The 27,739-nt window shown below is 49.9% G+C and overlaps 1 protein-coding gene across 1 annotated transcript in view; it reads right to left on the reverse strand.

Moving 5' to 3' along the window:
- Positions 1–27,739, reverse strand: part of LOC125120783 (multiple epidermal growth factor-like domains protein 11) — a 192,434-nt gene that overhangs the window by 24,374 nt on the left and 140,321 nt on the right. The window contains exon 4 of the mRNA XM_047769210.1: positions 27,087–27,187. Coding sequence (XP_047625166.1) covers positions 27,087–27,187 — 101 coding nt within the window. The remainder of the gene's footprint in view (positions 1–27,086; positions 27,188–27,739) is intronic.

The raw sequence follows: 27,739 nt of genomic DNA on the forward strand, positions 1-27,739 counted from the left end.
GACACCTTTGAAGGTTAAGTGCTCCTGATACACACTCCCCTAGCACCTGCCCTTCCTTGTCAAAGTACCGGTCACACATCATTGTTCTGCCTGTTTGACTGTCTTCAACTCTGGACCAAGAGCCTATGAAGGGAAGAGGCTCTCTCCCTCCCTCTCCCTCTTCCTCCCCCTCCCTCCCTCTCTCTCCATCGAAACCTCAGAGTCCAGCACAATGCTGGCACAGAACAGAAGTTTAATAAACATCTGTTGAATGTATGAATGAATCAGTCAATGAAGCCTGTTCCATTTATGAACCACTCTAATTACTAGAAAGCTTTTTGCTTCACTGAGCTGAAATCTGCCTCCGTGGATCTTGCCTGTGTCGGTGCTGAGTCTGCCCTTTCCTGCTCCCAGCCCATGTTTCATCCTGATTCCACACGATGAGCCTTTGGGTGGCTTTGCTCTATTGAGACTGAAGCTGGGCAGAGACAGAGTGGCAGGAACCCACAGCTTCCGAGGAGGGTGTGGCTGGGAACAACGCTGCCCTCACAGGAGAAGCGTCAGCCTTCCTGCCTTCAAAGTGAGCCTTTTGTCCTGATGTTGTTCTCAGCCACACCCTCCTCAGAAGCTGCTGTGTCAGGGTTTACACCAGCGAGCGCAGTCCCTGCCACATGCCCCTGTGGCGAGCAGCCCGTGGTCCTGCTGGTTTTAAATCTCATGCCTACTGAGGAGTTAAATCAGGAGCTACTTAGCACCACTGATTTAGGGCTTTAATAAAAATAATGCAAAGTGAAGGGAAAGGCAGCTGTGAAGGCCACTGTCAGCTCCTCCTCCCTTCCTGCTACTATTGTCCCTGCTAGCATCTCTGCCCACCTGGGGACCCTTAAATTTCCTTGAAACCCCCAAATAGGAGGTTGTTCTTTTATGGATTCATCGCCATCAAAATCACAACCCTTGTAGCCCAGCTGTTTTTGTTTCTCGGTGAGTTGTGTTTAGGAATTTCCTGACTTCTCAAGATGTCACACTTCTCTTTGAAAAGACCCATTGGAGTTCCCGTCGTGGCGCAGAGGTTAACAAATTCGACTAGGAACCATGAGGTTTCGGGTTCGGTCCCTGCCCTTACTCAGTGGGTTAACGATCCGGCGTTGCCATGAGCTGTGGTGTAGGTTGCAGACGTGGCTCGGATCCCGCGTTGCTGTGGCTCTGGCGTAGGCCCCTGGCTACAGCTCTGATTAGACTCCTAGCCTGGGAACCTCCATATGCCGCGGGAGCGGCCCAAGAAATAGCAAAAAGACAAAAAAAAAAAAAAGAAAAAGAAAAGAAACGACCCATTGGAGTTCCCATCGTGGCTTGGTGGTTAACGAATCCGACTAGGAACCATGAGGTGGTGGTTTTAATCCCTGGCCTTGCTCAGTGGGTTAAGGATCCGGTGTTGCTGTGAACTGTGGTGTAGGTGGCAGACACAGCTGGGATCCCGTGTTGCTGTGGCTGTGGTGTAGGCCGGCAGCTACAGCTCCAATTCGACCCCTAGCCTGGGAACCTCCATATGCCGCGGGTGTGGCCCCAGAAAAGGCAAAAAGACAAAAAAAAAAAAAAAAAGACCCGTTAACATTCCTGGCCTGAGAGGCCTCTGACTCTGCTCTGTGGTTCATGGGCCACGTGGACCACTCACACCCTCCCCATGAACAATGCAGGAGGTGTAGGGACAAGACAGCCTCTCCAAGACTTTACAGCCTGATGTCTGTGAGCGGGGAAGCAGCAGTTCTGCCCTAAATGGAGTTGAGAAGAGTTGATTTCCAACCCCGTGACCGACCCCAACCACCCCCTGACCCAGAGTCAAGCCCAAAGTGTTTCCTTACATTTCAAATAACTCTAAACATTTAATGCTTTAGTTTTTAAAGAACATTTTCAAGTTAAAACCACCATCACCAGTCCCACGGCTTCTAAGTGGCAAAACCAGGATTCAAGGGCAGGGCCCTGCCAGCTGAGAGCAGACACTCCTCCCCACCCCACCACGGCCTCTGGAGCAGACCTAAGCCTGCAGGGCAGCTGGTAAGTGAGCAATGCCGGCAGAAGCTGCCCCACAGAGGGGGAGCTCCCGGTGGGGTGGCATGAAGCACCTCTCCAGAGTAGACCAAGTTTTCAGAAACAGTCCTGAGCAGCTCTCTCCTCTCCTCTAGGAGAGCAGGGTCACCTGCCTCTCACTGTTTTCGGCAAAAAACATGCCATCATTCTGGCCCTGGTAACATCCCGCCCTGCCCCTTCCTGCCTCACTCTGCAAGATGGCCTTGCCCCTTGTCCCCTTCTCGCTCACCTCTTCTCACCCCACCATGGAGCAGCCCTAAGCCTTGAACAGAAATAGCTGAGATGAAAATGGGCTCTGTTCTCACCTAAATATCTCATCCTTGGGCTTATCTCTGTATCTTTGGGGAAAATCACCTCAATATACTTGCACTTGATAAAATGACAAGGCAGGGTCATTCAATGCAGCACTGTCTATGACAGAAAAAGCTTGGAATGACCTAGATGTCCATCCACAAGGAAAAGATTAAATCATTCATGGTAGTGCTATGTGGTGGAATACTATGCAGCCATAAAAAGGAACCAGAAAGCTCTTTATGTACTGATAACATTCACAAAGCTAGAGCTGAAGTGAAAAAAGTAAAGACAGAACAGGGTTTAGAATAAACTACCAATGGTATAAAAAATAAAAAGAGTAAGGAGGCATTCCCACTGTGGCTCAGCAGGTTAAGAACCCAACATAGTGTCCATGAGGACCTGGGTTTAGTTCCCAGCCTCGCTCAGTGGGTTAAGGATCCAGCTTTGCCACAAGCTGTGGAGGAGGTGGCAGATACAGCTTGGATCTGGTGTTGCCAAGGCTGTGGCATAGGCCTCAGCTACAGCTCTGATTCAACCGCTAGCAGGTTCAGCAATTAAAAAAAAAAAAAAGTGTAAGGAAAGAATGCACATCCGTATTTCCTTACATGTGCATAAAATATCTCTGGAAATGGAAAGATGCACAAAAACTAATAGTGGTTTCCTCCAGTAAGAGGGAACTGGGAGGAAGCCTTCATATTACATCCCCTTTTGTAACTATTAACTATTCAACCAGGGAGTTCCCGCTGTGATGCAATGGGATCGGTGGCATCTCTGTAGCACCAGGACTCAAGTTCAATTCCTGGCTCATCACACTGGGTTAAAGGATCTGGTGTGGCCAAGACTGGGGCTCAGAGCTGATCCCTGGCCTGGGAATGCCACATGCTGCCAGATGGCCAATAAGAAAAAAAAAAAAATTTCAACCAGGTGAATGTGTTATCTATGGAGAAAATAAATACCATTAAAGTTGTGAAAATAAGGCACACTTTCCAAAAAGCCTGTTAACATACACGAGACTCCTCTGGGAGAGGAAACACATGAGTGTCAACCTTCTCAGTCTTGAGCAAGAATTAACTGTCATCACAGTGGGTCCCTGAGGAAAGGGGATTCAAGGCAGAAAAGCTCTGAGGAAGGCTTATTCTTGTCAGGAGGCTAAACCTTGGCCACTGCCTCAGTGTTAGTTCTGCTGTTGAGTTAGGTCTGAGACGTCACCTCCCCAGCAAGAGCCTGGCTTCTCTCACCGCTGCCTGGCCCTGCCTGGGACAACAGCAGGTTTCCCGCAGTGCCTGGTGGAGGGGAGAGGCTGGCAGAGCAAGGACATGGCTGTGCCAGCTTCCCAGCAGCCGCTGGTCTCAGCACAACTCGGCGACACCCAAGAAAACATCATCACGCAGGTTTCCAAGATGCGTTTACTCCTGGGTCACGCTGAGTGGAGTATTGATTTTTTTCAAGTAAGACCCTTGTTCCCCCTCATTCCAACTTTCATCAGCCTAATCCTATAAGATGCTTTCCTTCCTCTGTCCCTTTCTTTCAATATTTTTTTAATAACTCCATGAATTTATTACATTTATAGTTGTACAATGATCATCACAATCTAATTTTATAGGATTTCCTCTGTCCCTTTCTTTCTTTCTTCTTCCTTGTGTTCTCTCCTTATCTCCCAGTCCTCTCTTGTATGCCCTCATTTCCCTTTCTTTCTTCATGAATAAATTCACAGCCCAGCTCCAAGCATCTCCCTAGGACTAGAAGTGATTAAGCGCCCCATTCCTTCCATTTTAGTAATGGTCTGGTCATCAGTCCCTTTGGCCCTTTGTGGGGATGAGCTGGGGCAGAAAGAGGGAGGAGGAGAGGATGGCCAAGCCTATATAGCATGTTCTAGGCTGGTGCTGTCATTTCCAGTCAAGCCCCCCACAGGAGAGACCACAGGGAAGGAAGCAGAAGGGACCCCCAGATTGCTCAGCATCAGGGAGTTTTTTTGTTTTGCTTTGTTTTTTTAATGGCTGTACCTTCAGCATATGGAGGTTCCCAGGCTAGAGGTCAAATCAGAGCTGCAGCTGCCAGCCTACGCCACAGCCACAGCCACATCAGATCCGAGCCACATCTGTGACCTAAGCCACAGCTTGTGGCAACACTGGATCCTTAACCCACTGAGCGAGGCCAGGGATCAAACCCATGTCCTCATGGAGACTATGGTGGGTTCTTAACCCACTGAGCCACAATAGGAACTCCAGCATCGGCTCTTGAGAGGACACTGCATTCCAGCAGAGAGCAGCTTGCGGACAAGTGAGCATCATTTTTGGGCCCCTGTGCCCCTTCCTCTCTGCGCACCACAGTGGAGCCCACCTCCTCGGAATGTTGGATGATTCCTACCCTCTTGCTGCCTGCCACCTTCCCACCTTTTCTTCAAGGTTCAGCCCAACCCTCTGCTCTTGAGGAACCCCAGATTGCCAAGAGGGGGCACACTACTTCCGATCACAGTTCTGGCGACACCTAGCTCCTATCTCCAACTCCTTAAAAGGTGGTCCAGTTCTTCCATGCGCCCTGCTCTCTTCCCCTGAATCCTGACTGTTACCTAGCACAGTATTTACAAAGGAAGAAATTTGGCGGGTATTTGTGAAAAGGATGGACATAGGATAAAAGAAAGGAAGAAAACAAAGGAGGGGTTAAAGAAAGATCCATTTCTGTCTCTGAATTTTCAGAGCATACAATGTTACAATCCATCTAGCACTTTACAATTTCCAAAGCAGATTTATGTCCATCTGTCATTTGCTTCTCCAAATCCCCTAAAAGGCAAGACAGGTCTATTATTATACCCACTTTATAGAAGGAAACAGTGAGGCTCAAAAATGTGAAGGCACTTGCCCAGAGTCACCCACACCTCAGCTGGCTGACAGCCTGGGTCTCATGGCTCCGTGACGCTGGCACTTGGCACAACCTCCCTCGTTATCTCTAGCATCCTTCAGCCTGCCTCTTAGAGCAGCTGGCCTCATTAATTATGGCCTTGCATGTGGGGGGCTCTTCTCATAGGCTGAGCTGTCAGCTGCTGGAGAGCAGAGACCCCTCCCAGTACACCAACGTAGCCTGGAGCCCAGCACTGCACAGCAGCCAGGTGGACACTTGCTGGCAGCCCAGAGTGCTGTGCTGGGATGGGGGCCAGGAGCCCAAGCCTCATGCTGCGGGAAGTGAGCCTACAGTGCTGCTGGCCTTCCAGGGCCTGATGACACACGCTTCCAGAAAGCCCGGAAAGATAGGACACTTATTTTCCCCTGGGGGCAGAAAACTCCAGGAAAAGTGACACGCAAGTTAGCTCTTTCAAGCACCTAATGTTGCTTCTTGCATCGCCTGTCCCGGAGCATGTGTCCAGGGGCACAAATACCATGCACTCAACAAAACATTTCACTGAAACAACAAGACACCAGATCAGGTTGAGCGTGGGTTGCCATGGAGTCCATAAGCCCTCGGAAGGTAGCAGTCAGGGTGCAGCCCACGTGCTTCTGTGGCTCCCAACACAGCCACGTGCAAACACAGCTCCCAGGCCTCTGCTCCACTTCCTCCAGACCCAGACCAAGGCCTTCTGGAAGGCAAGATCACCTGACTCAGTCAGCAGACTAGGCTGTGTGACCTTGGGTAAACGATTCTCAGAGTCACAATTTTTTCATCTGGAAAATGAGGATGATGATACCTGCCTTGTCATGATGTACACGATTAAGGCAAACAAGAGCTTTGTACGCCTGTATAGTGGTTAAACTATGGGCTCTGAATCTGGGGTCCAGGGTTTAAATTCTTTTTTTTTTTTTTTTTAATGGCTACACCTGCAGTGTATGGAAGTTCCCAGGCCAGAGACTGAATCCAAGCCACAGCTGTGGCAATGCCGGATCCTTTAACCCTCTGTGCCAGGCTGAGGATTGAACCTGTGCCTCTGCAGCCACCCAAACTGCTGCAATCAGATTGTTAATCCACTGCATCACAGCGAGAATGCCATGTTCAAATCCTAACTCCACCACTTCTGAGCTAGGAATTAGTTACTAGGGCAACTCCATGGCTGACTGCCTCATTTGCCCACACATCTGTATGAACAAGCAGCTGGCAGAACCTATAGGTAAAGGTAGCCCCTGACCCTGGTAAAGGGAGAAAAGGGAAACAGGTGGAAGATCACCTGAGGGCAGGTCTTGGTTACCACAGCAACATTACATTCACCCAGTAATTTACAGTTTGCAAAGACCCTTCTTTCCAATGATCTCCATTGCTTTTCAGCTCTCCTCCCCAGGTGCAGTTCATAGCCAGTGTCATTTTTCAGGTGTAGATGGATGAGAACCTCAAGCAGCTCAGAGGCGGCAAGTGACTTGACCAAGGTCACTCAACAAGCTAATAGAGTTACCGCCAGAACTCAGTCGGGCCAAGCCTGCCTGTCCTGGGCACCTATTCCCATAAAGAGAAGAGGTGAGACCTGTGAGGGTTCACAGGGCAGTGGCTGTCCCCAGCCCAGATGGCCTGGCAGTCCCAGGGCAGAACAGTCTTATCTGCAACAACAGTGATGCTTCCACACCCACAAGCTCTGCTCCAGACTCTTGCCTGCACTGGTTCTGGCCCAGGGATGATGCCAAAGCCAGGGGCTCTACTCCCATGGGAGCCCCATGGGATCTGGCCCTGCCCACCTCCACCCATCCCCTGCTACCTCCTCCCCGAGGCCTCTGCCCTCTACCATCTTCTAGTTTCTTGGGCACATAAAGCTCGGTCCCACCTCAGGGTCTTCACCCACGCAGTTCTGCCTGCCAGAGGCTTCCTCCCCATCCCCAGTCATCAACAGTCACCCTTCAGCTCTCAGCTCCATAGCCTTTCCCCTGATATCTCTATCCTCACATCTGAAGGTCTCCCTAGTATTGGCTCCCATCACCCCCATTTTCTTTTCCTTCATGGCACCCTTTGGAGATATCGTTCTTGATTCACTTGGTGGAAAGTTATTGCAAGCCTTGTCTCTCATTAGGCTATGGAATTCATGGAAGCAGACACCTCATTTCTCCTTTTCACCCCTGAACATCCACCCCTGGCCCCAGCATTAAGTGAACATCCAATATACACGGTCTGAAAAAGAAGTAAATGAATGCATTGCTTAGCCATTTGAGTAGGCATGCAATAAATATTTGTTAAATGGATGACCCTCTTTCTGAAAAGGTGTAATAATTACTGTCATAAGGACACTACCAAAATAAATATTTTTCATTTCCTGCCTCCCCCCATGCCTCTGTGGGACTGGATATAAATAACACCTTGCATTTGTATGTAATAGAGTAAAAATCCAATTCATGTCGAATCCCACACATTAATCTTGTGAAGTAGATAGGCAAATGCTGCTATCCTCAAGATGGTGCACAGGGAAGCCAAGTGATTTTCCCAGCTTCACGTAGAGGTTAACACAAGCACGGAGGGCAAAGTAGGATTGTCCCTTCCGCCCTGATCAAGCCAGACCTGCAGCCCTTCCTATAAGCAAAAGGATGCTGGAAAAGTCAGGGAATGATGCCTTGCTGGGCAATGAGCTCCCTGAATGAAAGGTCATGTCCATTTTATTAATTCTTACCTCTCTATCACCTAGTCTAGAGCCTAGCACATAAGAGGAACCTAAAAATCAATTGCTAAATCAACAAATTACATTTTGCCTGAAAAAGAAAATAGAAGGGAGTATGGACAGGGAGAGGTGGGAATTTTCATGAACATCTAAAAAGATGTTATATGGGAGATAAAAACTCATGCTGGGACCAAAATAAATCTTTTCCCACTACGAGTAGTCCAAACCCACTTGGGCTTCCTTAGGAGAGAGTGAGTTCCCTATCAACCTAAGTAATCAAACTGAACCTGATCAACCATCTCTGGCTGTGACAGCTTCCTGGGGTTCCATTTACATATCAAGGGTATGTGAATGATGGACCAGAGGCCCAGGCAGAGATTAGAGTCCAGAGTCAGTGGTCTTCAGAGTCCCACCTAGCCCTGAGAGTTTGTGATTTCCTGATATGATTGTAAAGAAGGGCCAAAATCTACATCCTGATTTCCTGATCTGAAGCCCCCCACCCCACAGACATGAGAGCTGGGGTTCTAGACCACAGGATCCCTGCTCCTCTCTGAGTCTCAGCTATTCCATTTCACTTTTGGCCCTTGCTCTCCCAATGTGATGGTGCCGGGGATCAGAAAACTGAACTTCTACCCCTAAGTGTGGGTTGCCTGCTACCTGATGTCCCCTTGGTGCCTCTTCCCTTCCCCCCCTCATCTGAGCACAATCCCACTTACATACAACCCCCCAAGATCTAGCCAGGGTGAGAGTTGTCTCCCAGCCCCGCCCTCCCTTCACCAGCACATAGGAGCCCTTGAGTGGGGAGAACAAGGGTGCAGCTGGAAGGAAGCCCAGCTGGACCCAGAGACAAAGGAGGAGAGGGAGGCAGCCTTGTAGGACTGGGTGCCAGCTCCCAGCCGTCTCAGAAGGCCATTGTTGCCTCCAGTCTGCCCCTCTCAGTGAGCATAACAAGAGCAGAGCTCTCAAACAGCCTCCACCAAGGACAGGGAAATTCATGAAGAAGAAGGTGACAGGGTGGCAGAGAAGGGGAAAGCTGAACAGGAAGAAGTTCTCATTTCCAGCCTTAGATTTACTGCTCGGAGGCATTGTCACACCAGCACAAGAGGCCCAATGGGCTTGGATCCATGTGCCAACTCCCAGGGCCAGGCCTCACTGTCTCCAGGGAGGGAGAACCCAAGAAAGTACCCAATAAAGGCTAGGATCAGCCTTCCTCCTGCTGGAGATCGAAGAACAAGGTCCCCCAGCCTTTTGGGGGAGGGGCCTTTGGATGTCCCCAAAGTCCCCTCCTGGCAGATATTGAAATTGTCAAACCCTACACCTTGCTTAGCCCCATAGAGACAGGGAGACATTTAGACCCAAGCCCTGCTTCGGGGGGCTTCAGGGCAACTTCTGCAAAGACCAAGAGGGAAGAACACATGCTGGATGACACAGAGAGGCAGATTAAACAGCAGGAGCCTGGAGCCTGCCCTGGACTTCTGCGGACAGCATATTCCTCTGGCTGGGGAGATGGAGACCTAAAGACTGTGTCCCATCCCTGAAAGCTTGGGAGTAAGGGATGTGATGGGGACCACAGGCGATGGCCATGCTCCCTCCCTGCTGGGGATGCCCTGGCCATGGTCTTAGGCAATCTACCTAAAGCCAGCCCACTTCCATGGGTTGTGATGCCTCGATTATGGAGACTCAAGTTGGGCCAAGTTGTGGAGATCACAAGGTGTGGATGTTCAGGATGGGAGATGGAGCTGATGTCATATGAAGGGTTTTTGTTTGTTTGTTTTGGTTGCGGCATGCAGTGGCTTGGATGTGGGCTCTCACTTCCTAGACCAGGAATTGAACCTGGGCCACAGCAGTGAAAGCACAAAGTCCTAACCACCAAACCCCCAAGGGACTCCCCAGATCCTTTTTTTTTCTTTTTAGGGCTTCACCTGTGGCAAATGGCAGTTCTCAGGCTAGGGGTCAAATTGGAGCTGCAGCTGAGACCGATGCCACAGCCATGGCAATACCAGATCCTTATGCCACTGAGCGAGGCCAGGGATTGAACTCACATCATGATGGAAACTATGTCAGGTCCTTAACCCACTGAGCCACAATGGGAACTCTCAGATCAAGTCTTAGAGGAGAGAGGGTACCGGTATCCTCTGCCCAGGTCTCCCCTTCCTTCTCGCCTATACTGACCTTCCTCCATCCTGGGGAGCATGGAAATTAACCGGTTACCTCTTCAGATGATAGAGCTACATTTTAGCAGGAACCTTCTGGAAACCAGAAAATCACCCAGGAGAATCGAAGATGAAGATTCCTGGCTGGTCAATGGGAGCGGTACTGAGAGGCCCTGAGACACAGCAATTTGCATGATGCCTTTTTCCTGAGAAGTGCACATTCAGCCAATGCCATGTGGGTGGATCCACCTCTGCGCACATCTGGCACAGTCCCTAGGAGAAAGCCCTGGCTTTGGAGTTCGATCCAATTTGAATTCTTTCTTCTGGTTCTCAGCCGAGGATCTCTGGCAGGTTACATGACCTCTCTATGCTGCGGCTTCCTCATCAGGAGGCTGGACTCACACAACCCACTGCAAAGCACTGCCGGAAAGTCAGAGGGAGGGCACCCATCACGGTGCTGGCATGGCCTCACCACGTCACTGTCCCTCTGCCCCCCTACCCCCCCACCCCTGCCCCGCATATGCAGCACATGCAAAGGGAAAGAGCAATCACTTGGCACGAGAACGCCCTAGAATACATTCATCATTCCACCCAGCTGGGGCGCTCAGGGAGGGAGAGGGCCACTTGGGGGAAAGGATGTTAACGGGGCCAGCCAACCTGAAGTCCCCTCATCACCTTTAATTCTCCCAGAGGGAGCCTGTCCAGGTTGAGTTATCTTCTGTGGGAAGCAAAAGCAGTTCTGGCCCTTTTAACCTAACACGGATCATAGAGCAGAGAAAATATAACAGCCCCAAACCACTAAGCACTCTTCAACTAGATTTTCCCAGCCCTGCCAAAGAGGCAAGCGGCTGTGGCCACAGTTACAGGAATGACATGTATATTTTCTGGAGGAAGTGGACAGTGGAGACGGCAGGGATCCCAGCAGGGGGAGCTGGCAGGACATCACCCACGTGACCTCACAGGCAGGCCCCGGCCAGGGCAGCCCGGCCAGGAGACGCCTGCTGAGTCAGGGTTTCTGGGGACGGATGGCCTGGCCATGCCATGGGCCAGGGCCCAGAGCACAGGGACATTCCATTTCTCTCCATCATCCGCCCCTCCAGTGCTGTGTTGGTGGGTTGCCCCAACATATGCATGAAAATTGCACGTCTCATAATTCACCCAGATGGTGGAAGCTCCCGAACTGCTCCTTCTCGAGAGACAGCTGTTCCACCACTGGGCCATATGGCTCCCCTTGCTCTGCACCCTTCGCTGGGAAATGAACCTCTTTCCCCAGGCAGCTTCTCAGATCTTAGAACCAGTTCTTGTTCTTCACAGGCAATTAAGACCTCCCGCTGAGGCATCCAGCCTGCTCCATGCATGGTTTGTACACATGTCAGAGCGGTGTGTTAAAGCTCCATCAAGGTAAATACAGCAGGGCAAAGTGTGCTGGCTTTGCCTTCTACTCAAGCGGAGTGTCTACCACCACAGGCTCAGAGATGGCCCTAAAGTCAGCTCTCTGGTTCTCTGTAAGGGGCAGGGCGGATCCTCACCCCACCCAGACACAGCCTGGAATTCCCAGCTGGAAATGACCTGCATCACTCCTACTGTCTGCCTTTGATGAAGGCTGGTTTCAACATAGACTGAGACAGACAAACCTTCCACCTTCCACCCTTAGAGTTGTAAAGTTATTGGCAAAGACCTTTAAGACTAGCTTGTGGAGTTCCCACCGTGGTGCGACAGGATCTGCGGTATCTCTCTAGCACTGGGACGCAGGTGCTATCCCTGGCCTGGCAGAGCGGGTTAAGGATTTGGCTTGGCTGCAGCAAAGCACAGGAAACTTGCTGCACTACTTCCCAGCTGTGCCCTTGGGCAAAGCGTTGAACTCCTGAGTCTCAGTTTGAGAATCTGGCCTGACAACGAAAAAGTGTGAGTCCCGCCCTTAATCCCTCTCTGTGACAAAGGAGCGCGTCCTTATCTAGAGCGTAGATAAGAGCGTAGAGCGTGTCCCACGTGGGCCTAAACAACACCCCTCCACATACCTTGTCTGGAGCCCCTTCTCCCCATTTCAATCTTCAGGAGAAACTGTGAGGGCCTGTCTAGCCCCTGTGGTCCTGCCCCTGGGAAGCTTAACTTGCCCACCTGAAACTTTTCAGAACAATCCCAGCAATAGGGATGCCCATCCCCTTGAAACTAAGCAAACAGCATTTCCAAAGATCTAGGACCGCTCCATGATTCTCTATCATGCTGCCTCTCTTTGGTTCTTCTTCCAATTCATCTCCCTAAGACCTGAAAGGGCATGTTTCCATTTCAGTATGCCTTTGGCCTTGGCTCTCGTGTTTCCATTTCAGTATGCCTTTGCCCATTGGCTTCAAAATGAGAAAACCCACTGCCCCACCGTCACCACAATGGGGACTCCTGTTTCACATAGGATCAGAGCTGACAGGCTCTGACATCACAGATGAGGGTGCTGATACCTAGAGAGGTAAAATGCCTGCACCCGCTCACACAGCCAAAGGAGATCCATGTGGGTGACTCTATGACCCATCAGAACTTGATCTCTGAAAGCTGGGTCAGGGCTCACATCTACTGGCAGCATGGTGGCCTGAAGCCCGAGGGAGGTAGCCCCCTGCTGGAGACAAAGCCCAAGTCCCCTCAAACACAGATCAATGACCCTGCCACCTCAGGGCTGCATGCCGGCGTGGGGGAGAACTTTCCAGCAACAAATGCTTAGAACCCTGGGATCTCGGAGCCCCTCCGACCAAAACTGTCCCATCAGACACCAGATGGCATGCAACTTTGGGACTGAAGACCCCGGTGAGATTCAAACCCGGCACCTGGCAGAGAATGTAGCCCCAAACCTGGATCTTGCCTCTGGTGTTTCCAAGCAGAGAGGTAATTAAAAAGGGGGAAGGGATGCTCTGACTAGAAAAAGGCAGCGGCAGCCCCTGCCCTGGAGCCACAGAGTTTGCCCCAGGGCTTGGGCCTGCTCCTGGGGATAGAGGTAGGAACCCAGAAGGGGAAAGGGGAAAGCCAGACAGGAGGAAGAGGGAGCCAAAGGAGACCCTGCTTGGCCTCCTTTTGCAGGGCCAGGCCCTGCCCCTCCTGCATCCCCAGAATCAAATGGGCTGGTAGTGCTTTATGTAAGTCTATTGTGCAAAAACAAGATTAAAAGGGACAAGCAGAACAAAGCATCCATCTCCCTAACAAAGGCCCCTCCACTTAGTAAATTAGGCGCTCTTTCCACCTGACACACTTTTAAAGGGAGATCTTCAATTACCACGGCGCTGGCGGGGCAGAGCAACAAAAGGTCTGTCAGGTGACTTTATTCTCCAAGCCCCGAGCAGGCAACGAAATGGCTTTATGTAATAGAGATACTAATCTAGTCCATATAATTTTGAGAATCCTTTATGGAGGACTGAAGGGCGTTTGAGCCCTGCGGCTGTTTCAAAGAGATTTTCTGCAGCTGATGCATTTACCTTGCCAAAAGCTTAGCTGAGCAAACAGAGTCCTCTAAATCATGCTTGCTGCTGATGGACTATCAGGCGTCTGCAGTTTGTTTGCTGGATGGAACCTTGCGGATAAACAGAGGCCAAGGCCATGGTCCCTCCACCTGGCCACACTGAAAGGATAGGGGCCGCCTTCAGGTTGCCCCCTGAGTCCTGGCTTCCAGGTTTGGAAATTGCCTCTTTCCTTCCCTGGGTTCCACTCAGCCCAGGGTAAAGGAGGTGATTCTTTGTCTGGCCAGGGGTGGGAGGAGGCCTCCCCAGTTTTGCCCTTGGTTCCAGGTCTGTCTCTATGCTGGGGAATGAGACTGAAGGACTCATTCCCCTGCCCCACCCACCGGGAGCAGAGATGTGAGTCTGGCTCCCTAGGTGACAATTCGGCACCACTGGGCTGCTTGGAAAGAAGGGGAAAGCCACGTGGGAAAGGATGATGGGAAAGGTGACTTTCAGGAGAACCAAGGGAGATGTGCACACAAACTCTCAAAATACACAAGTGCGCAGATGTGCACTTGACACATGATGTGTGGGGGCCCCCGCCTCTGGGGACCCAAGGAGGGGGTGGGAGGGGAACGAGGACCCTGACTGGGCCAGCAATCTCCACTCTGGGATCTCAGGATCCAGCTCAGAGACCACTTCTTTGGATGTCCTTGACGGGTCCCCAGGAAAAGCCAGCCCACATGTTCTCCTTCTAATCAACAAAGCTGCACAAAGCATGTTCCCTGACGGGGACTGTGCTGGGTGCTGGGGATACAGACAGGTCCTGAACCTTTGCTCTCAACAGGCTCCCCATCCAGGAAGAGAAGATAAGTAAGTTGACAACTCTAAGGGCAGGTGGGGGTGAGAGGGGCTGATGTCAGGATGGGGGAGGAAGGGGGAGGAATGATATGCAAGGACAAGGCAGAATCACAAGGGGTTGGTGGTACCAGATCACTCAGTAGTTTTCCTTCCTTCCTTCCTTGGCCATGATGTGCAGGGCCTTGATGTGGGCTCTCAGTTCCAGACCAGGGAATCAAACCTGGGCCACAGCAGTGAAAGCACTGAATCCTAACCACTAGACCACCAGGGAACTCCCTCACTCAGTATTTTCTGTGCCCCTATCATGTGCCTGGCACAATATGAACCACTATAGGCCACATGACAACACACTTTTAAAAGGGTGCTCCTGCCCTTAAGAACTTAAGGTTCATCTGTTCATTCATTCAACATTTACTGAACACCTACTGTATGCCAGCTGCTGTTCTAGGGGCAGAGGTGTTAGCTAGGAACAAATCCAAGTCTCTCATTTCTACTGAGCATTTATTCTAGATAAGACAACAGAAAATAAAAAGATATGTTGGAGTTCCCATCATGGAGCAGTGGTTAACAAATCCGACTAGGAACCATGAGGTTGCAGGTTCGATCCCTGGCCTTGCTCAGTGGGTTAAGGATCCAGCGTTGCCATGAGCTATGGTATAGATTGCAGATGCGGCTCAGATTCCACATTGCTGTGGCTGTGGTGTAGGCCGGCGGCTACAGCTCCGATTTGACCCCTAGCCTGGGAACCTCCATATGCCATGGGAAGGGGCCCTAGAAAAGACAAAAAGACAAATACATAAATAAATAAATAAGAATAAAAAGATACATATCTCATGTCTCTATGTCAGGTAGTGAGAGTGCTAATCAAAAAACGGGATAAGGGGGTACAGAAAGATGTCAGGGAGGGAACTGTTATTTCTAACACAGTGGTTAGGAAAGACTCTGGGAACATGCCATTTGAGAAGACTTCGAGTGAAACAAGGGAGTGAGCCACATAGACATCTGGGGGAAAAGCCTTTGGGCAGAGGGAACAGCACACAGGCCTTCCTGTGCCCTGAGGCAGAAGGAGCGAGGAGATCCGCATGGAAAGGAGAGCTTGGGAGGAGATGGATCACGAGTTAACTGGGGCCCAGGCCTCTTGGGGCTACAGCACAGTGACAACATCAGAGAAGCAAATACCCCATAAGGACCAGAAGTCAGAGGTGTTATTCTGCAATATTGAGGGAATTCAAAAGATGGAAAGCCCCAGCCTTTGGGAAGTTTCCATAGAGAAGCGGAGAGTTAGGCTGGGACATGTGCCCTACGTCACAGGCTTCACCTGGAGCAGGACACCGGGGGGGGGGGGGACTTAAATTAATGCCCAACTGCTCTGGCACTAATAAAGGCTTCCCCTCAGAGGCTGCCCAGTCCAGAGAGCAGAAGTTTAATTACAGCTACAGCAGGTAATTAAGCAGCAGCACCTACATCTTTCCATGGCTTGTATCAGCACAAAAGATCCTGCTGGCATTCTCTGCAGATGTTGGGGGCATGCCTAGCAGGGGAGTTTAGGGCTAGGCCAGCACAACACAGCCAGCCAGACTCCAGATCTCCTGTGTCGCCTTGACCAAGGCCACAACACACCCAGCCCTGCACACACCTCCTGCCTGTCTCTCACCCCTTCCATGGTCCTCCATGCTACTGCTCCCAAAGCCATGGCTCCCTGACAGCACCTTGGGCATGTCACTGGCTGCTTTGACCCTTCAATGATGTCATGAGATTGTCCAGTCTCCTCAGCACAGTGCTCAGGGTCCAGACCCTGCCCCACTGCAGCCCTTTCTCCTATCACCCCTTTCTTTTTTTTTTTTTTTTTTTTTGCCTTTTCAGGTCATACCGGTGGCATGTGGAAGTTCCCAGGCTAGGGGTCAAATTGGAGCTGTAGCTGCCAGCCTATACCACAGCCACAGCAAGGCCAGATCTGAGCTGCCTTTGTGACCTACAATGCACCTCATGGCAACGCCAGATCCTTAACCCACTGAGCAAGGCCAGGAATCGAACCTGCATCCTCATGGTTCTTAACCCACTGAGTCACAATGGGAACTCCATTCCCACCACGTTTTTGCCTGTGTTCCTGCTGCAAGTGTCCTGATCCTGTCTGCTCTTTTCTCAGCCTTCCCCCTCTGGCAGAGAATGCCATCCATCACAAAAATAATACCCACCTCAGCAGCTAACATTTACTGAGCTCCTACTATGTGCTGTGCCCTGGCCTAAATGCTCTTTGCGGTAACCCATTTAATCCTCACGACAACCCAAAGGGATGGGTACTTAATACAGCTCTATCTTATTTTACAGATGTGGAAACCGAGGGAGAGAGGTGAGATAAAGGTCTCAGGATCTCACAGGAAGAGTGGGCTTCAAAACTCACTCTCTTAACCACTGCTCATGTCTTGTCCTCCTGGCAAGTTCCTACTTATCTTTCAGGCTCAGCTCAAAACTGACCTCCTTCCAAGAGTCTTCTTTGAGTGCCCTGACCATGGATTCCCCAAACAGAATTAGGTGCTTCTCCCTAAGAGTTGTCTCAGTATTGGGGTATGGATCTATTTCATGCTTTCATTCATTTCATTCAGTCACTCATTCAATAAGTATTTGGCACCAAGTGCCAGACCCTGAGTATAACCCACAGAGAGGGCATGATTCCTCCGATTTGGGAATTCACTTTTTTTTTAAGAATTTTTTTTTTGTCTTTTGTCTTTTTAGGGCCACACTCACAGCATATGGAGGTTCCCAGGCTAGGGGTCTGATCAGAGCTGTTGCTGCCAGCCTACACCAGAGCCACAGCAATGCAGGATCTGAGCCACATCTGTGACCTACACCACAGCTCATGGCAAAGCCGGATCCTTAACTCTCTGAGTGAGGCCAGGGATCGAACCCGCAACCCCATGGTTCCTAGTTGGATTCATTTCCGATGCTCCATGACAGGAACTCTGGGAATTCACTCCTGAGTGGGAGAGACGGGCAGGTGAGACAGCATCACAACCAGCGGGACAGAGTGACAGAGGGAACCCAGAGGCTGTGGGTGCAGAGCACATGGTGCCCCAAAGTGAAACGAAAGAATCCAAAACAGGTGCTAACAGGAGGGGCGTCAGTCTTGGGGGTGCCCAGACCATGAATTCACTCATTCAGCAATTATTTACTGAGGACCTGAAAAGCATGCACAGGTGAACAAGAGCAAGCCTTTGGTAGTTATGTTTCTCACCATACACGAATGATTGGCAGCAGGGTTAAACATCAGTATTTTATGAGTTTGGTCAGTATGAATCACCACCTGGAGCTCAGCCGTTCTGGGCATCCTCAACCAGTGCTCTAAGCTCACGGACTGAGAATGAGATAGTGGTGGCCACATCAGTTTGGGCACTCAGTGAGGACCTGCAGGGGCAGCTAGGCAGCCATTCCTTCCCCACCACCAGCCTAGTGACACCCTCTGTGTCCTTGCCTGCTTATTTAAAGGGTGTTTTAAAGTATGTTTACTATACTGTGCTGGATTTTTTTAAGTTAAATATATATAGTATATGTACACACCACACACACACACATAAAACTATTTTCCCACTAGACCATATGTTCCTTCTTCATCTATTTCCCAAGACTCAGGAGTACCTGAAAGCATAGGTATCTAATAAGTGTTGATGGATAGACAAACAAATGGAAGGATGAATGTTGTTCTAGGCAGCAAAGCCCAGCACCAGGTGTCGGTGACCCAGGGGAGCAGTTTCAGCACTCTTTCTGGTGATGGCAGCAGGCAGGATTCCCTGGGGAGCCTCCTAGAGGGTCGGCAGAGGATTATTTTACCTAGTAGTTATGTGTTCCAGACAGGACCCACAGCTCTGCAGACACACACACATACATACACACACACACAGAAAGTCCCCATTCGCTCCCCTGATTCTGGCACCTATCAGACCCACCTTAGCAAAATTTCAAATCAAACCAGTTTGCCTTCATTTCCTTCCTTTCCCTATAAATCTCTCCACCTGCCCTCTTATCCGACCCCCTCTCTCCCCTCCTAGTCACATATCCCTCCTGCCAAGAGAAACCCCACTGTAGGAAGGCAAAGTACAGGGTTGGAACCTGATCTCAATTCCTGGGCTGCACTTTTCCACATAGACAAGCCACTTAACCTCACCAAGCTGTGGCTTTCTCTGCTGTACAAGGGCAGTAACAAGAGTTACTTTTCCAGCCTGTGAAGAGCTAGTGATACACTGCACATGAAATGCTAGGTAAACCACCAGACATTACACTGTTATTACATTGTTAGAAGTTAGCAATCGGTCCAAGAGAGTATTGAATTAAATGATGTCACAGAGTCTGGTTATAAAGCCACGCCCCCCACCCCCACTCCACCACTTGCTATAAACCAGGGGCAGTTCCAGTGACATGGCAGAAAGTGCTAAGTCAGGCCCTTTCTGCTATAAAAATGCCCCCAAAACATAATGTAAATTTTTTTTAAAATACACTTGAGCTCAGGAGTTCCCGTTGTGGCTCAGTGGTTAACGAATCCGATTAGTAACCATGAGGTTGCAGGTTCGATCCCTGGCCTTGCTCAGTGGGTTAAGGATCTGGCATTGCCGTGAGCTGTGGTGTAGGTTGCAGACACGGCCCAGATCCTGAGTTGCTGTGGCTGTGGTATAGGCCAGCAGCTCCAGCTCCGATTAGACCCCTAGCCTGGGAACCTCCATATGCCGCAGGAGTGGCCCTAGAAAAGGAAAAATGTATATACACTTGAGCTCTAATAAGAGAAAGGTAAATCGTTAAGTGTAAGGAAAAGGTTAGGGGAGTTTATAGGAGTTGCAGAAGCTCAGACACTGAAACTAAGGTGGCCCAGGGAACACCAGCCCTGGCTAGCTACCCCTCGCTCTCAGTCCAGGCTGGGAGCCCTGGGGTTAACGTCCACCCAGGGGCAGTCTGGGCCTTGGGAGTTGTGGCCTCATGTAGGGGCAAAAAATGCTGCTCAACCAGCCTAGGGGAAAAACAGAGATTCTGGGTGAGGAAAAATGTCTCCCATAAGAAACAAACAAACAAACAAAAAACCAGGAGTGGGAAATGGAGAGTGACTGCTTAATGGGTACCGGCTCTCCTTAAGGGGCGATGAAAATATTTTAGAACTGGATAAGAGGTGATGGTTGCACAACATCATGAATGCACTATATGCCATGAATTGAATACTTCAAAATGGCTCACATTATGTTATGTGAATTTCATGTCAATTATTTTTTAAAAAGAAAAGGGAAAAAAAACAAAAAAACAAAAAACCTAAGCTTTCACCACACACAGCACAGCATCTCAAACCAAATTATCAATACAAAGACTGGTCATGGGCCAGTGAAAACCACTAGTGTGCCAATAAGAAAATACAAAACTAGTGTGTAGGACTCTTGTACCACCCAGGACATGGGAGGTCGGGAGAAGGATAAAGAGTTCACGCAAAAACAAACAAAAAACAAAACAACAAAGAGAGAGAGACAGAGAGGAAAAATAAAAAAAATTACAACCTATATGAGGAAACAATCTGTGGTTAGAAAGAATCAGCTGTCTCCACAAATAGAATTAATACTCTAGGCACTTTATCTAATAAACTAATAGCTCAAGCTAGAACTATCCAAAGAGACAATAAAAGGAATATGTTTAAAATAATTAAAGCAATAAAAGGATTAGAACTTATAATGAAAGAATAGGACACTGCAGGAAGGAAACTTGCCGATCTGAAAAAGAACCAAGAGGACTAGAAATGAAACATGTTGTCACTGAAATTAAGACCTCAACAGACAGATTAATTAGCAGAGCAAAAGGATTTGAAAAATGGATCTGAGGGAAATGCCCAAGATACGGCCTGGAGAGATAACGAGATGAAAAATTAGGGCTTAGGGAGAGATAAAGACTACAGTGAGAGAGCCCAACATTTTGGAGCCCCAATAGGAGAGAACTGGGAGAATGAGGCAAAGGAGATGGTTGAAGAGATACGGCTGAGAATTTTCCAGAACTGATAAAGGACATGAATCCTTAGCTTGAGCAAGATGTATGCCTCTAAGGAGCCAATGGTATGAATAAAAACAACTCCACACCCAGACACATCCCAGGGAAAGTGGAGAGCCCCACAATGACAAAGTCTAGAAAACAGTGGAAAAGCATCCTCAAATTGCTGAAAGAAAATGCCTGAAAACCTAGAATTTCATTGGCAGCTATATCACCATCCAAGAATGAGTTGGTTAAGAGTTGATTACTCATTGATGCTTCTGGAAAGATCCCCTAAAAAAGACCCTTCCAGAAGAACGAAGCCGAACTGAGAAGGAAGTGACAGGTGAGAAGAGATGGGGGCAAAGAAACCAGCCCACATGAGCTAAATTTCAGTGTAAATGACAAGTGGCTGTACAAAACAATTGCAATAACAAAACAGGGGTACCTAAATCCCCAAATGTCAGGAGGAGTTTACTAGAGTTAAGTCCCATGCATCCCTGAGCTTCCCTTGGTGCCGCCAACCTCCCAGATCTTTAGCTGTGGCTCCCCCTCAGTCACCACCACATAGACTGACCCCACTGAGCTAGGGCGGTCCCTCTTTGGGGGACAACCCAGATCAGGTACCCAAGTAAACTGATCAAGCCCCAGGCCAAAGCCCAACCCAGCAGCCACATACCTGGAGCTTCTGGCTAATCCCTCCACTCCTGGATTTGGATGAAAACAGCATAGCCACGGGTGGGCTCTGGCTTTTCTAGCAGCCACCAAAAGGGCTAGACCACACGGTCTGGAAGTCTGGGGGGAGTTACCGTGCCATGGGAGAGACTGACCAAGGGAAACATAGGAGATGGGGAGGTTGTACAGAGAAACTCCCCCTCCTCTTTGGTTACGCTGAGGCATGCTCTCTCCCTGTGGCTCCTCAGGAGAAACCCTAAGTAACAAGGGGATGCACCTGTGAAGACCCTGCTGGGCTCTTGGCAATTTAGCACAAGTTGTGGTCAGCACAGCAGATGTGCCTTAGTGTAAGGAAGCCCAGTGGTTCTCAAAGTGTGGGTCCCGTTCTAGCAGCATGAGCATCACCTGGGAACTTGTGAGAAATGCAAATTCCCCAGCCCCACCCCAGATCTTCTAAATCTGAGACTCTGAGGCTAGGGCCCAGGAGTCTATATGGTAACACATCTTCCAGGTGATTCTGAGATTAGGTTATCAGGTATTCCATAAAGCACCTGCATGAATTCACATCTACAGCACCTGTGATATGCATCAATACAACTCACTAAACATTTCTGCCCCTCTGCCTTCAAGACCTGCCAGCACTCTCTACTCTCTGCCAAGTCCAAAAGCAGCATTGCAGAGAATAACTGTACCATCAGCCTGGGACCTGGGAGATGCTGACAAGAAGCAGGCCCTAGCTGGCCCACAACGACCATGTAATATGAATGAGAAATAGAACTTGAGGCACTGGACTTCAGGTGTTGTTTGTTACTGCAGCATAACCCAGCCCATCCAGTCTGACATGGGCCAATATTTTCAAAGAGCAGAACATCCTGAAATGCCCCAAACCCCACCACGTAAGTGACTTATAAAGAGCTCTATCTGCAGAGGTAAAGATGCCCATGCCCTATCTCACAAGAAAGGAGAAAGAAATATGCTCATGCCCAGGGATCCTCAGGAAATACTTGATGACTTGGCAACCAAGAGGGGCCAGGACTCAGCCACATCTCTGGGTAATGGGAGGGGATGAGCAGCTCCCATGCAGATGATACTAGAAGGGCTATCAAGAGTGCTGGGATGAGGATGGCACCTTTGGGGCAGAGGAAATGGTACAGAGAGGAGAAAAATAGGCCACCCGGCATCTGTACCAAGCTTTATGCTTGCCAGGCCACTCTCACTCACTGCTTCCTCTTTCTTCCTTCTCTGCACGGGGATAATCCATCCTATGCTAGAGTGGGTCCAGAGAGGCAGAGAGACCAAGATTGCACAGCAAGTTGGTGGCAGAGGATTTCCCTCCCAGGCAAGTGCCTTCTAGCACCTGCCAAGAAAGAGGCTCCAGGAAGATGGGATGTCCCTTCTACCCCTTCCCAGAGTATAGGTCATGTTCTTACAGGGTCCTGAGGACTCTGCCTCACATGGCTTCTTACCCCATTCTGGTGAACTTGAAGGTTCTCTGGCCTGGAAGGAATGGAGAGTCAGGGTCTACAGGGCATCAGCTCCTGAATGCTCCCAGGTTTACAATGCACCCTGGGCACCATCCCTTGCCCCCTCTCACTACCATTTCTCCCTCTCACAAGTTCCCAGGTCCTAGGGGCTCCACTCTCTCATGGAGAGGCAACAATGCTCATGGGGGACTGGCTGGTTCCCCTCCCTTTTCTCCCAATGCAATAAGCAGAAACAGGAGTGCTGGTCATGGCCAACCCCACCCATTATGGATTGAACTGTGTCCCCCTAAATTCATATATGAGAGCCCTAACTCCCAGTGATGCAGAATGAGACCTTCTTTGGAGAAAGGGTCTCAGAGAGGTAGTCGAGTTAAAAGGAGGTCATTAGGCAGGGCCCTGGTCCACTGTGATGAGAGAGACATATACAGAGAGAAAGTCATGTGAAGAATGGAGTTATGGGGCCACAAGCCAAGGAACTATCAGAAGCTAGGAGAGAGGCCTGGAACAGAACTCCCCTCACAGATGGTCTGTCAGGAGGAACCAACACCGCTGACCCGCTGATTTTAGATTTGGAACCTCTAGAACCATGAGACCGTCTTACCTCCTGCTGTTTAAGCTACCCAGGCTGTGGTGCTTTGTAACTCGTTTCCCTGGAACCTCATGATCCTCATTCCATGTTCCCCCTTCATCCAAAAATCACCTCCACTGACATTCCTCCCCACACTCCGGCCTCCCCCTGACCCCCAGCATCCATCAGCACATGATTTACAAGGGCCCTACCTCTAAACTGCTGACCAGGAAGACAAAGGGATGAATATGAAGTAGATATAGTTGGAGGCCTCAAAGAACCTGGGTTGAGTGTGTGGTCTCAGATTCATGTCCTAGCTCTGGCCCTGCTAGGCTCTGGGAACCTGGGAGAAGTCCCTTTTTCACTGTGGCTTTCCATTGCTCATGTGCATTGTGATATGGTTGGGTTAAGTGATTTCAGCGTTTCCTTTCAGCTGTGGAATTCTGCAGTTCTCAGTCAAGATAAAATTTGTCTGCAGGAGTTTCCATTGTGGCTCAACAGTAACAAACCCAGCTGGTATCCGTGAGGATGCGGGTTCAACCCCTGGCCTTGCTCAGTGGGTTAAGATCCAGTGTTGCCGTGAGCTGTGGTGTAGGTTGCAGACGAGGCTTGGATCCCGCATTGCTGTGGCTGTGGTGAAGGCCGGCAGCTGCAGCTCCGATGACACCCCTAGCCTGGGAACCTCCATATGCCACAGGTGCAGCCCTAAAAAAGAGAGAAAAGAAATTTGTTTGCAATCATTTTTGTGCTGTTCCCCAGAAGTTTACTCTTGTAACTGCACCACAGGGTCCACTTGCTTCATGAAGCTCTTCCCTCACTCCCACTCTACAGTCTCAACAGTCCAGACCCATTTTCCTTGATCAGGCCCCATCAGTTAACATGTTTGCAAAGCGGGATATGAGTAGGCATTTAATAAATACCGAGAGGAGACTCCCTTCAAGGCCCTCCTCTTCTGTCTGTAGCTGATCTCTCATTAACGCTCAGCAGGTGAGCGTGGCTAAAAGACAGACCCTCCTCGGGAGTTCCCGTCGTGGCTCAGTGGTTAACGAATCCGACTAGGAACCATGAGGTTGCGGGTTTGATTCCTGCCCTTGTTTAGTGGGTTAAGGATCCGGTGTTGCCGTGAGCTGTGGTGTAGGTCGCAGACACAGCTTAGATCCCGCGTTGCTGTGGCTCTGGCATAGGCCGGTGGCTACAGCTCTGACTGGACCCCTAGCCTGGGAACCTCCATATGCTGCAGGAGCAGCCCAAGAAATGGCAAAAAGACAAAAAAAAAAAAAGACAAACCCTCCTCTTTTTCTCCTTTAATACACCCTACTTCAAAGAGATGTCTGTCAAAGCACCTACAACACCCTGTTGCATGTATTCATGAACCAGACCACCTCCTCTCACTAGACTGCAGGCTCCCCGAGGCAGCAACAATCTCTCCTTTGCATCTATGTTTCCCCGCATTTGTACAAGAAGAGGCAACACATGGAAGCTGAGTGAGTAAATATGAACATATGGCAGAAACCATTTACCATGAGTTTGAGGACCCCGTGAGGGTTTCAGGGGATACATGAACCCACTGAAATAACTGTGTGCAAAGGGCCATATATACACATTGGCTTATCCATGTAGTGTGCATTTTCCCAGGGGAAGGGTCCATGGAGCTCTGAGAAATTAAATAAAAGCTAAGACTGAAAAAACATCAAGACCCAAAGCCATGAAGTGGGGAGGTGACATTTATTAAGCCCTTATCCTGTACTGGGGCGGGTGGGGTAGATATTACCATACCCACTTTGCATGAATGGAAATTGAGGTTCAGAGAGGTGACATCTTGGTTCATGAAGAAAGAAGCAGCCTGTCCAGAATGGTTCAGAGCAGACTCTGGAGCCAGAGAGCCCAGGTTCAAATCCCAGCACTACCACTTTCTAGTTGTGTGACTTTGGTCAAGTTACTTAACTGCTCTGTGACTCAGTTTCCCCATCTGCAAAATGAGTGAAATGAGGGTACCTACTTCAGAGGGCTGCAGTGAGAAGTTGATGCATGAGAAGTAATCCGAATGGTGGCTGGCATGGGGTGTGTCTCCTGAAGACGACTAGGAGGAGGATAAAGGGAAAGAAGCTGGGAGTGACAGAGCTGAGATGCAAACCCAGGCCTGTGTGACTCTTGCCCCTTGATGCCATCACTGTGAACACCTAGCATGCCACAATGCCCCCATCCTGCTGCAGAAACTCTCCTGTCTAAGAAAAGCCTTCAGATCTGAAAGTAGCTTTTCTGGCTTGGCTTCCAGGAGGTGGCCAGGCCTGTGGCACCAGCTTGGCAGGCAGTCCCTGGCAGTTACATAAGGAGTAGGTGGGAGGTTATAAGCTATGCTTCCCGGTCAGCAAGACTGAGCCTGTGCAATCAAGACATGTGGTGCTTCTGCCCTGCTCTTCCTTTTCTAAGAGCTTCACCAACATTCACCAATGGAAATTAGCAAAGGGATGTGCTCACCCATTCCTAGACGCCCATGCTGACGTACAAACTCCCTTTATAATTCCCTGGGTCCATCCCTGTGCCCTGAGCTCCAAAGGGCCGCCCATGACCATCCAGCTTGGGCTTTACGAGTCCTGAGTCCCACTCCCCCCGCCACCCGCCACCTGACTCTCACTCCAGTCTGAGCAGACAGAGAAGCCACAGTAAAGATTTGGCCCTGATCTCACTCCTACACCAAGGTCCCCATAATAACCCCATCCTAGGTGAAGTGCCAGCCAAGGCTTTATCCCAGCCCAGTCCACTGCCCCACTCCTGGGAAACTGCCTTTGCACATTTGCTTTGGATGAGTATCTTTGTACTTCTCCTGCAAAACCATCACTATTGAACCTATTTGCAGAAGCATTTTTCATTCATTCCGGTAAAGCAATTAGAATCGAGTTGCTCTAGCATTAGGGGAAATGTAATATCAGTGGGGAAAACTGTCATTTCATTCCCAACATCAATACACCCACTCTGCCCAAATTCTTTCTCTGGTGCTAGCTTGCTCTCCCCTCCTGAATAGCACAGAGAATACTAAGAAGGAAACTCACTTCCAAAATCTACCTCCAAATGAACAGCCAGAGGCTCTGGGGGTAGATTTTCCTCTCAGTCTTTAAAGGGAGGCTCCCAGAGTCTCTGACACTCTCCCACGGTTCAGGGAACCCTCTAACGCCCGTCAGAAAGCCCCATACTGGCCCCTCCACTGGTCAGAGGTAAGCAGGAAAGAGTCCACTAGACTCTGACAACAGGACCCTCCAAACATCCTTCCAGAGAGGTCAAGCGACTTGCCCACAGCCACATGCCTGGGAAGCTGGGACCAGAACCCAGATCTGCAGGCTCCTGGGCAGCTCCCACTGCATAACACTGCCCACCACCCAGAGGGCTTGCTGATGCCATTAACTCAGCCCTTGTCTCCCTAGTGACACTAAGCCTTCACCTTTCTGAGCTACTGTATACAAACAGGGAAAGAGGTGACATGGATCTTTTACGTACCCACCTTTACTTCAGTGTCTCCCAATCCTTTTTGGAAATCCTCCCACTTCCTGGAACCCATCCCTTGCGATCTCACTCTTGCCATCCTCCTTCTAGGTACTAAGATCAGAGCATCCAATGATTCAGCCTTCCTTGCTTCCTCTCTTCCATCCATCCATCCATCCATATATCTCTCCATCCACTTATCCATTCATTCATCTCTTCCTTCCTTCTTGAGCACCTCAGGTCTGTGCCAGGCTCTTAGCACTTCTTCCCCATTGCTCCTCAGAGGACCAACTCCAGAAGAGTCCACTTCTCTCCTGATCCCATCAAAGCCTAGAATGGACGTGCTTTCATCCACCCTCTTAGGAGGTTGATCTGATAGAAAATTTTGCACTGTGTTTATACCACCCCCATCATCCCTGGAGAGCTGACAGTAGGCAAGGGTTTCTGGAGCCTTCAGATCAGCTGAGACCTGCTGCCCAGGGCCTGGATGACAGCCCGTCCTCCCTTCCCCAGGGTCCCCCTCCCCTCCCTGCTGCAGCCCCCACATACGTATGCAGAAGTCTCCATTCTCATAGTAGCCAGGACAGCACTGGGACCTCCGCCGGTACATGGTCCGGAGCCCACGCCGATATGCCGTCTTATAACTGATCCTAAGGCACAGGAGAGACAGCCATTTGAAAGTATTGAAAATCAATCACTTCTGTTAGAGTGATATTTGTGTTAAGCTATATCAAGGATGCCATTCAATAATTACTTTAAAATGCATGGCGGCTTCGAATATGAAGGAACACAATAAAGAAAAATCAATGGTGGGATCTGGGCCATTGTGATGCAGGACGTGTTACTGACAAGGCATTTGCTACACCTGCTGACTTTTCTCCAACCTCCTCAGAGTGATATTTGGAAGAGCTGCAGAAGATGCTTTCTGGGTGACATTGTGGAGGGTAGTCGGGACTGCTTCTGGAAACCTCCAGACCTTGGGCTGGAGCAGCCCATGGAGTGACCTGGATGGGAGTTGGGCCCTGAGAGGTTCAATACCAACAGCCACCACCCTGGTAAAAGGATTGATCACAGCCCCTGGGGACTGGGTCACCCACTTGGAGAACTGAAGCTGAGTCAGCGAAAGGACCTCTGAGCCTGCTTCTGTCCCAGAGAGCGAATTAATCTCCCTCACATCATAAATAACACTCCCTGGGAAGAGC

This window comes from Phacochoerus africanus, chromosome 2 (genome assembly GCF_016906955.1).
Source record: "Phacochoerus africanus isolate WHEZ1 chromosome 2, ROS_Pafr_v1, whole genome shotgun sequence".
NCBI lineage: Eukaryota > Metazoa > Chordata > Mammalia > Artiodactyla > Suidae > Phacochoerus > Phacochoerus africanus.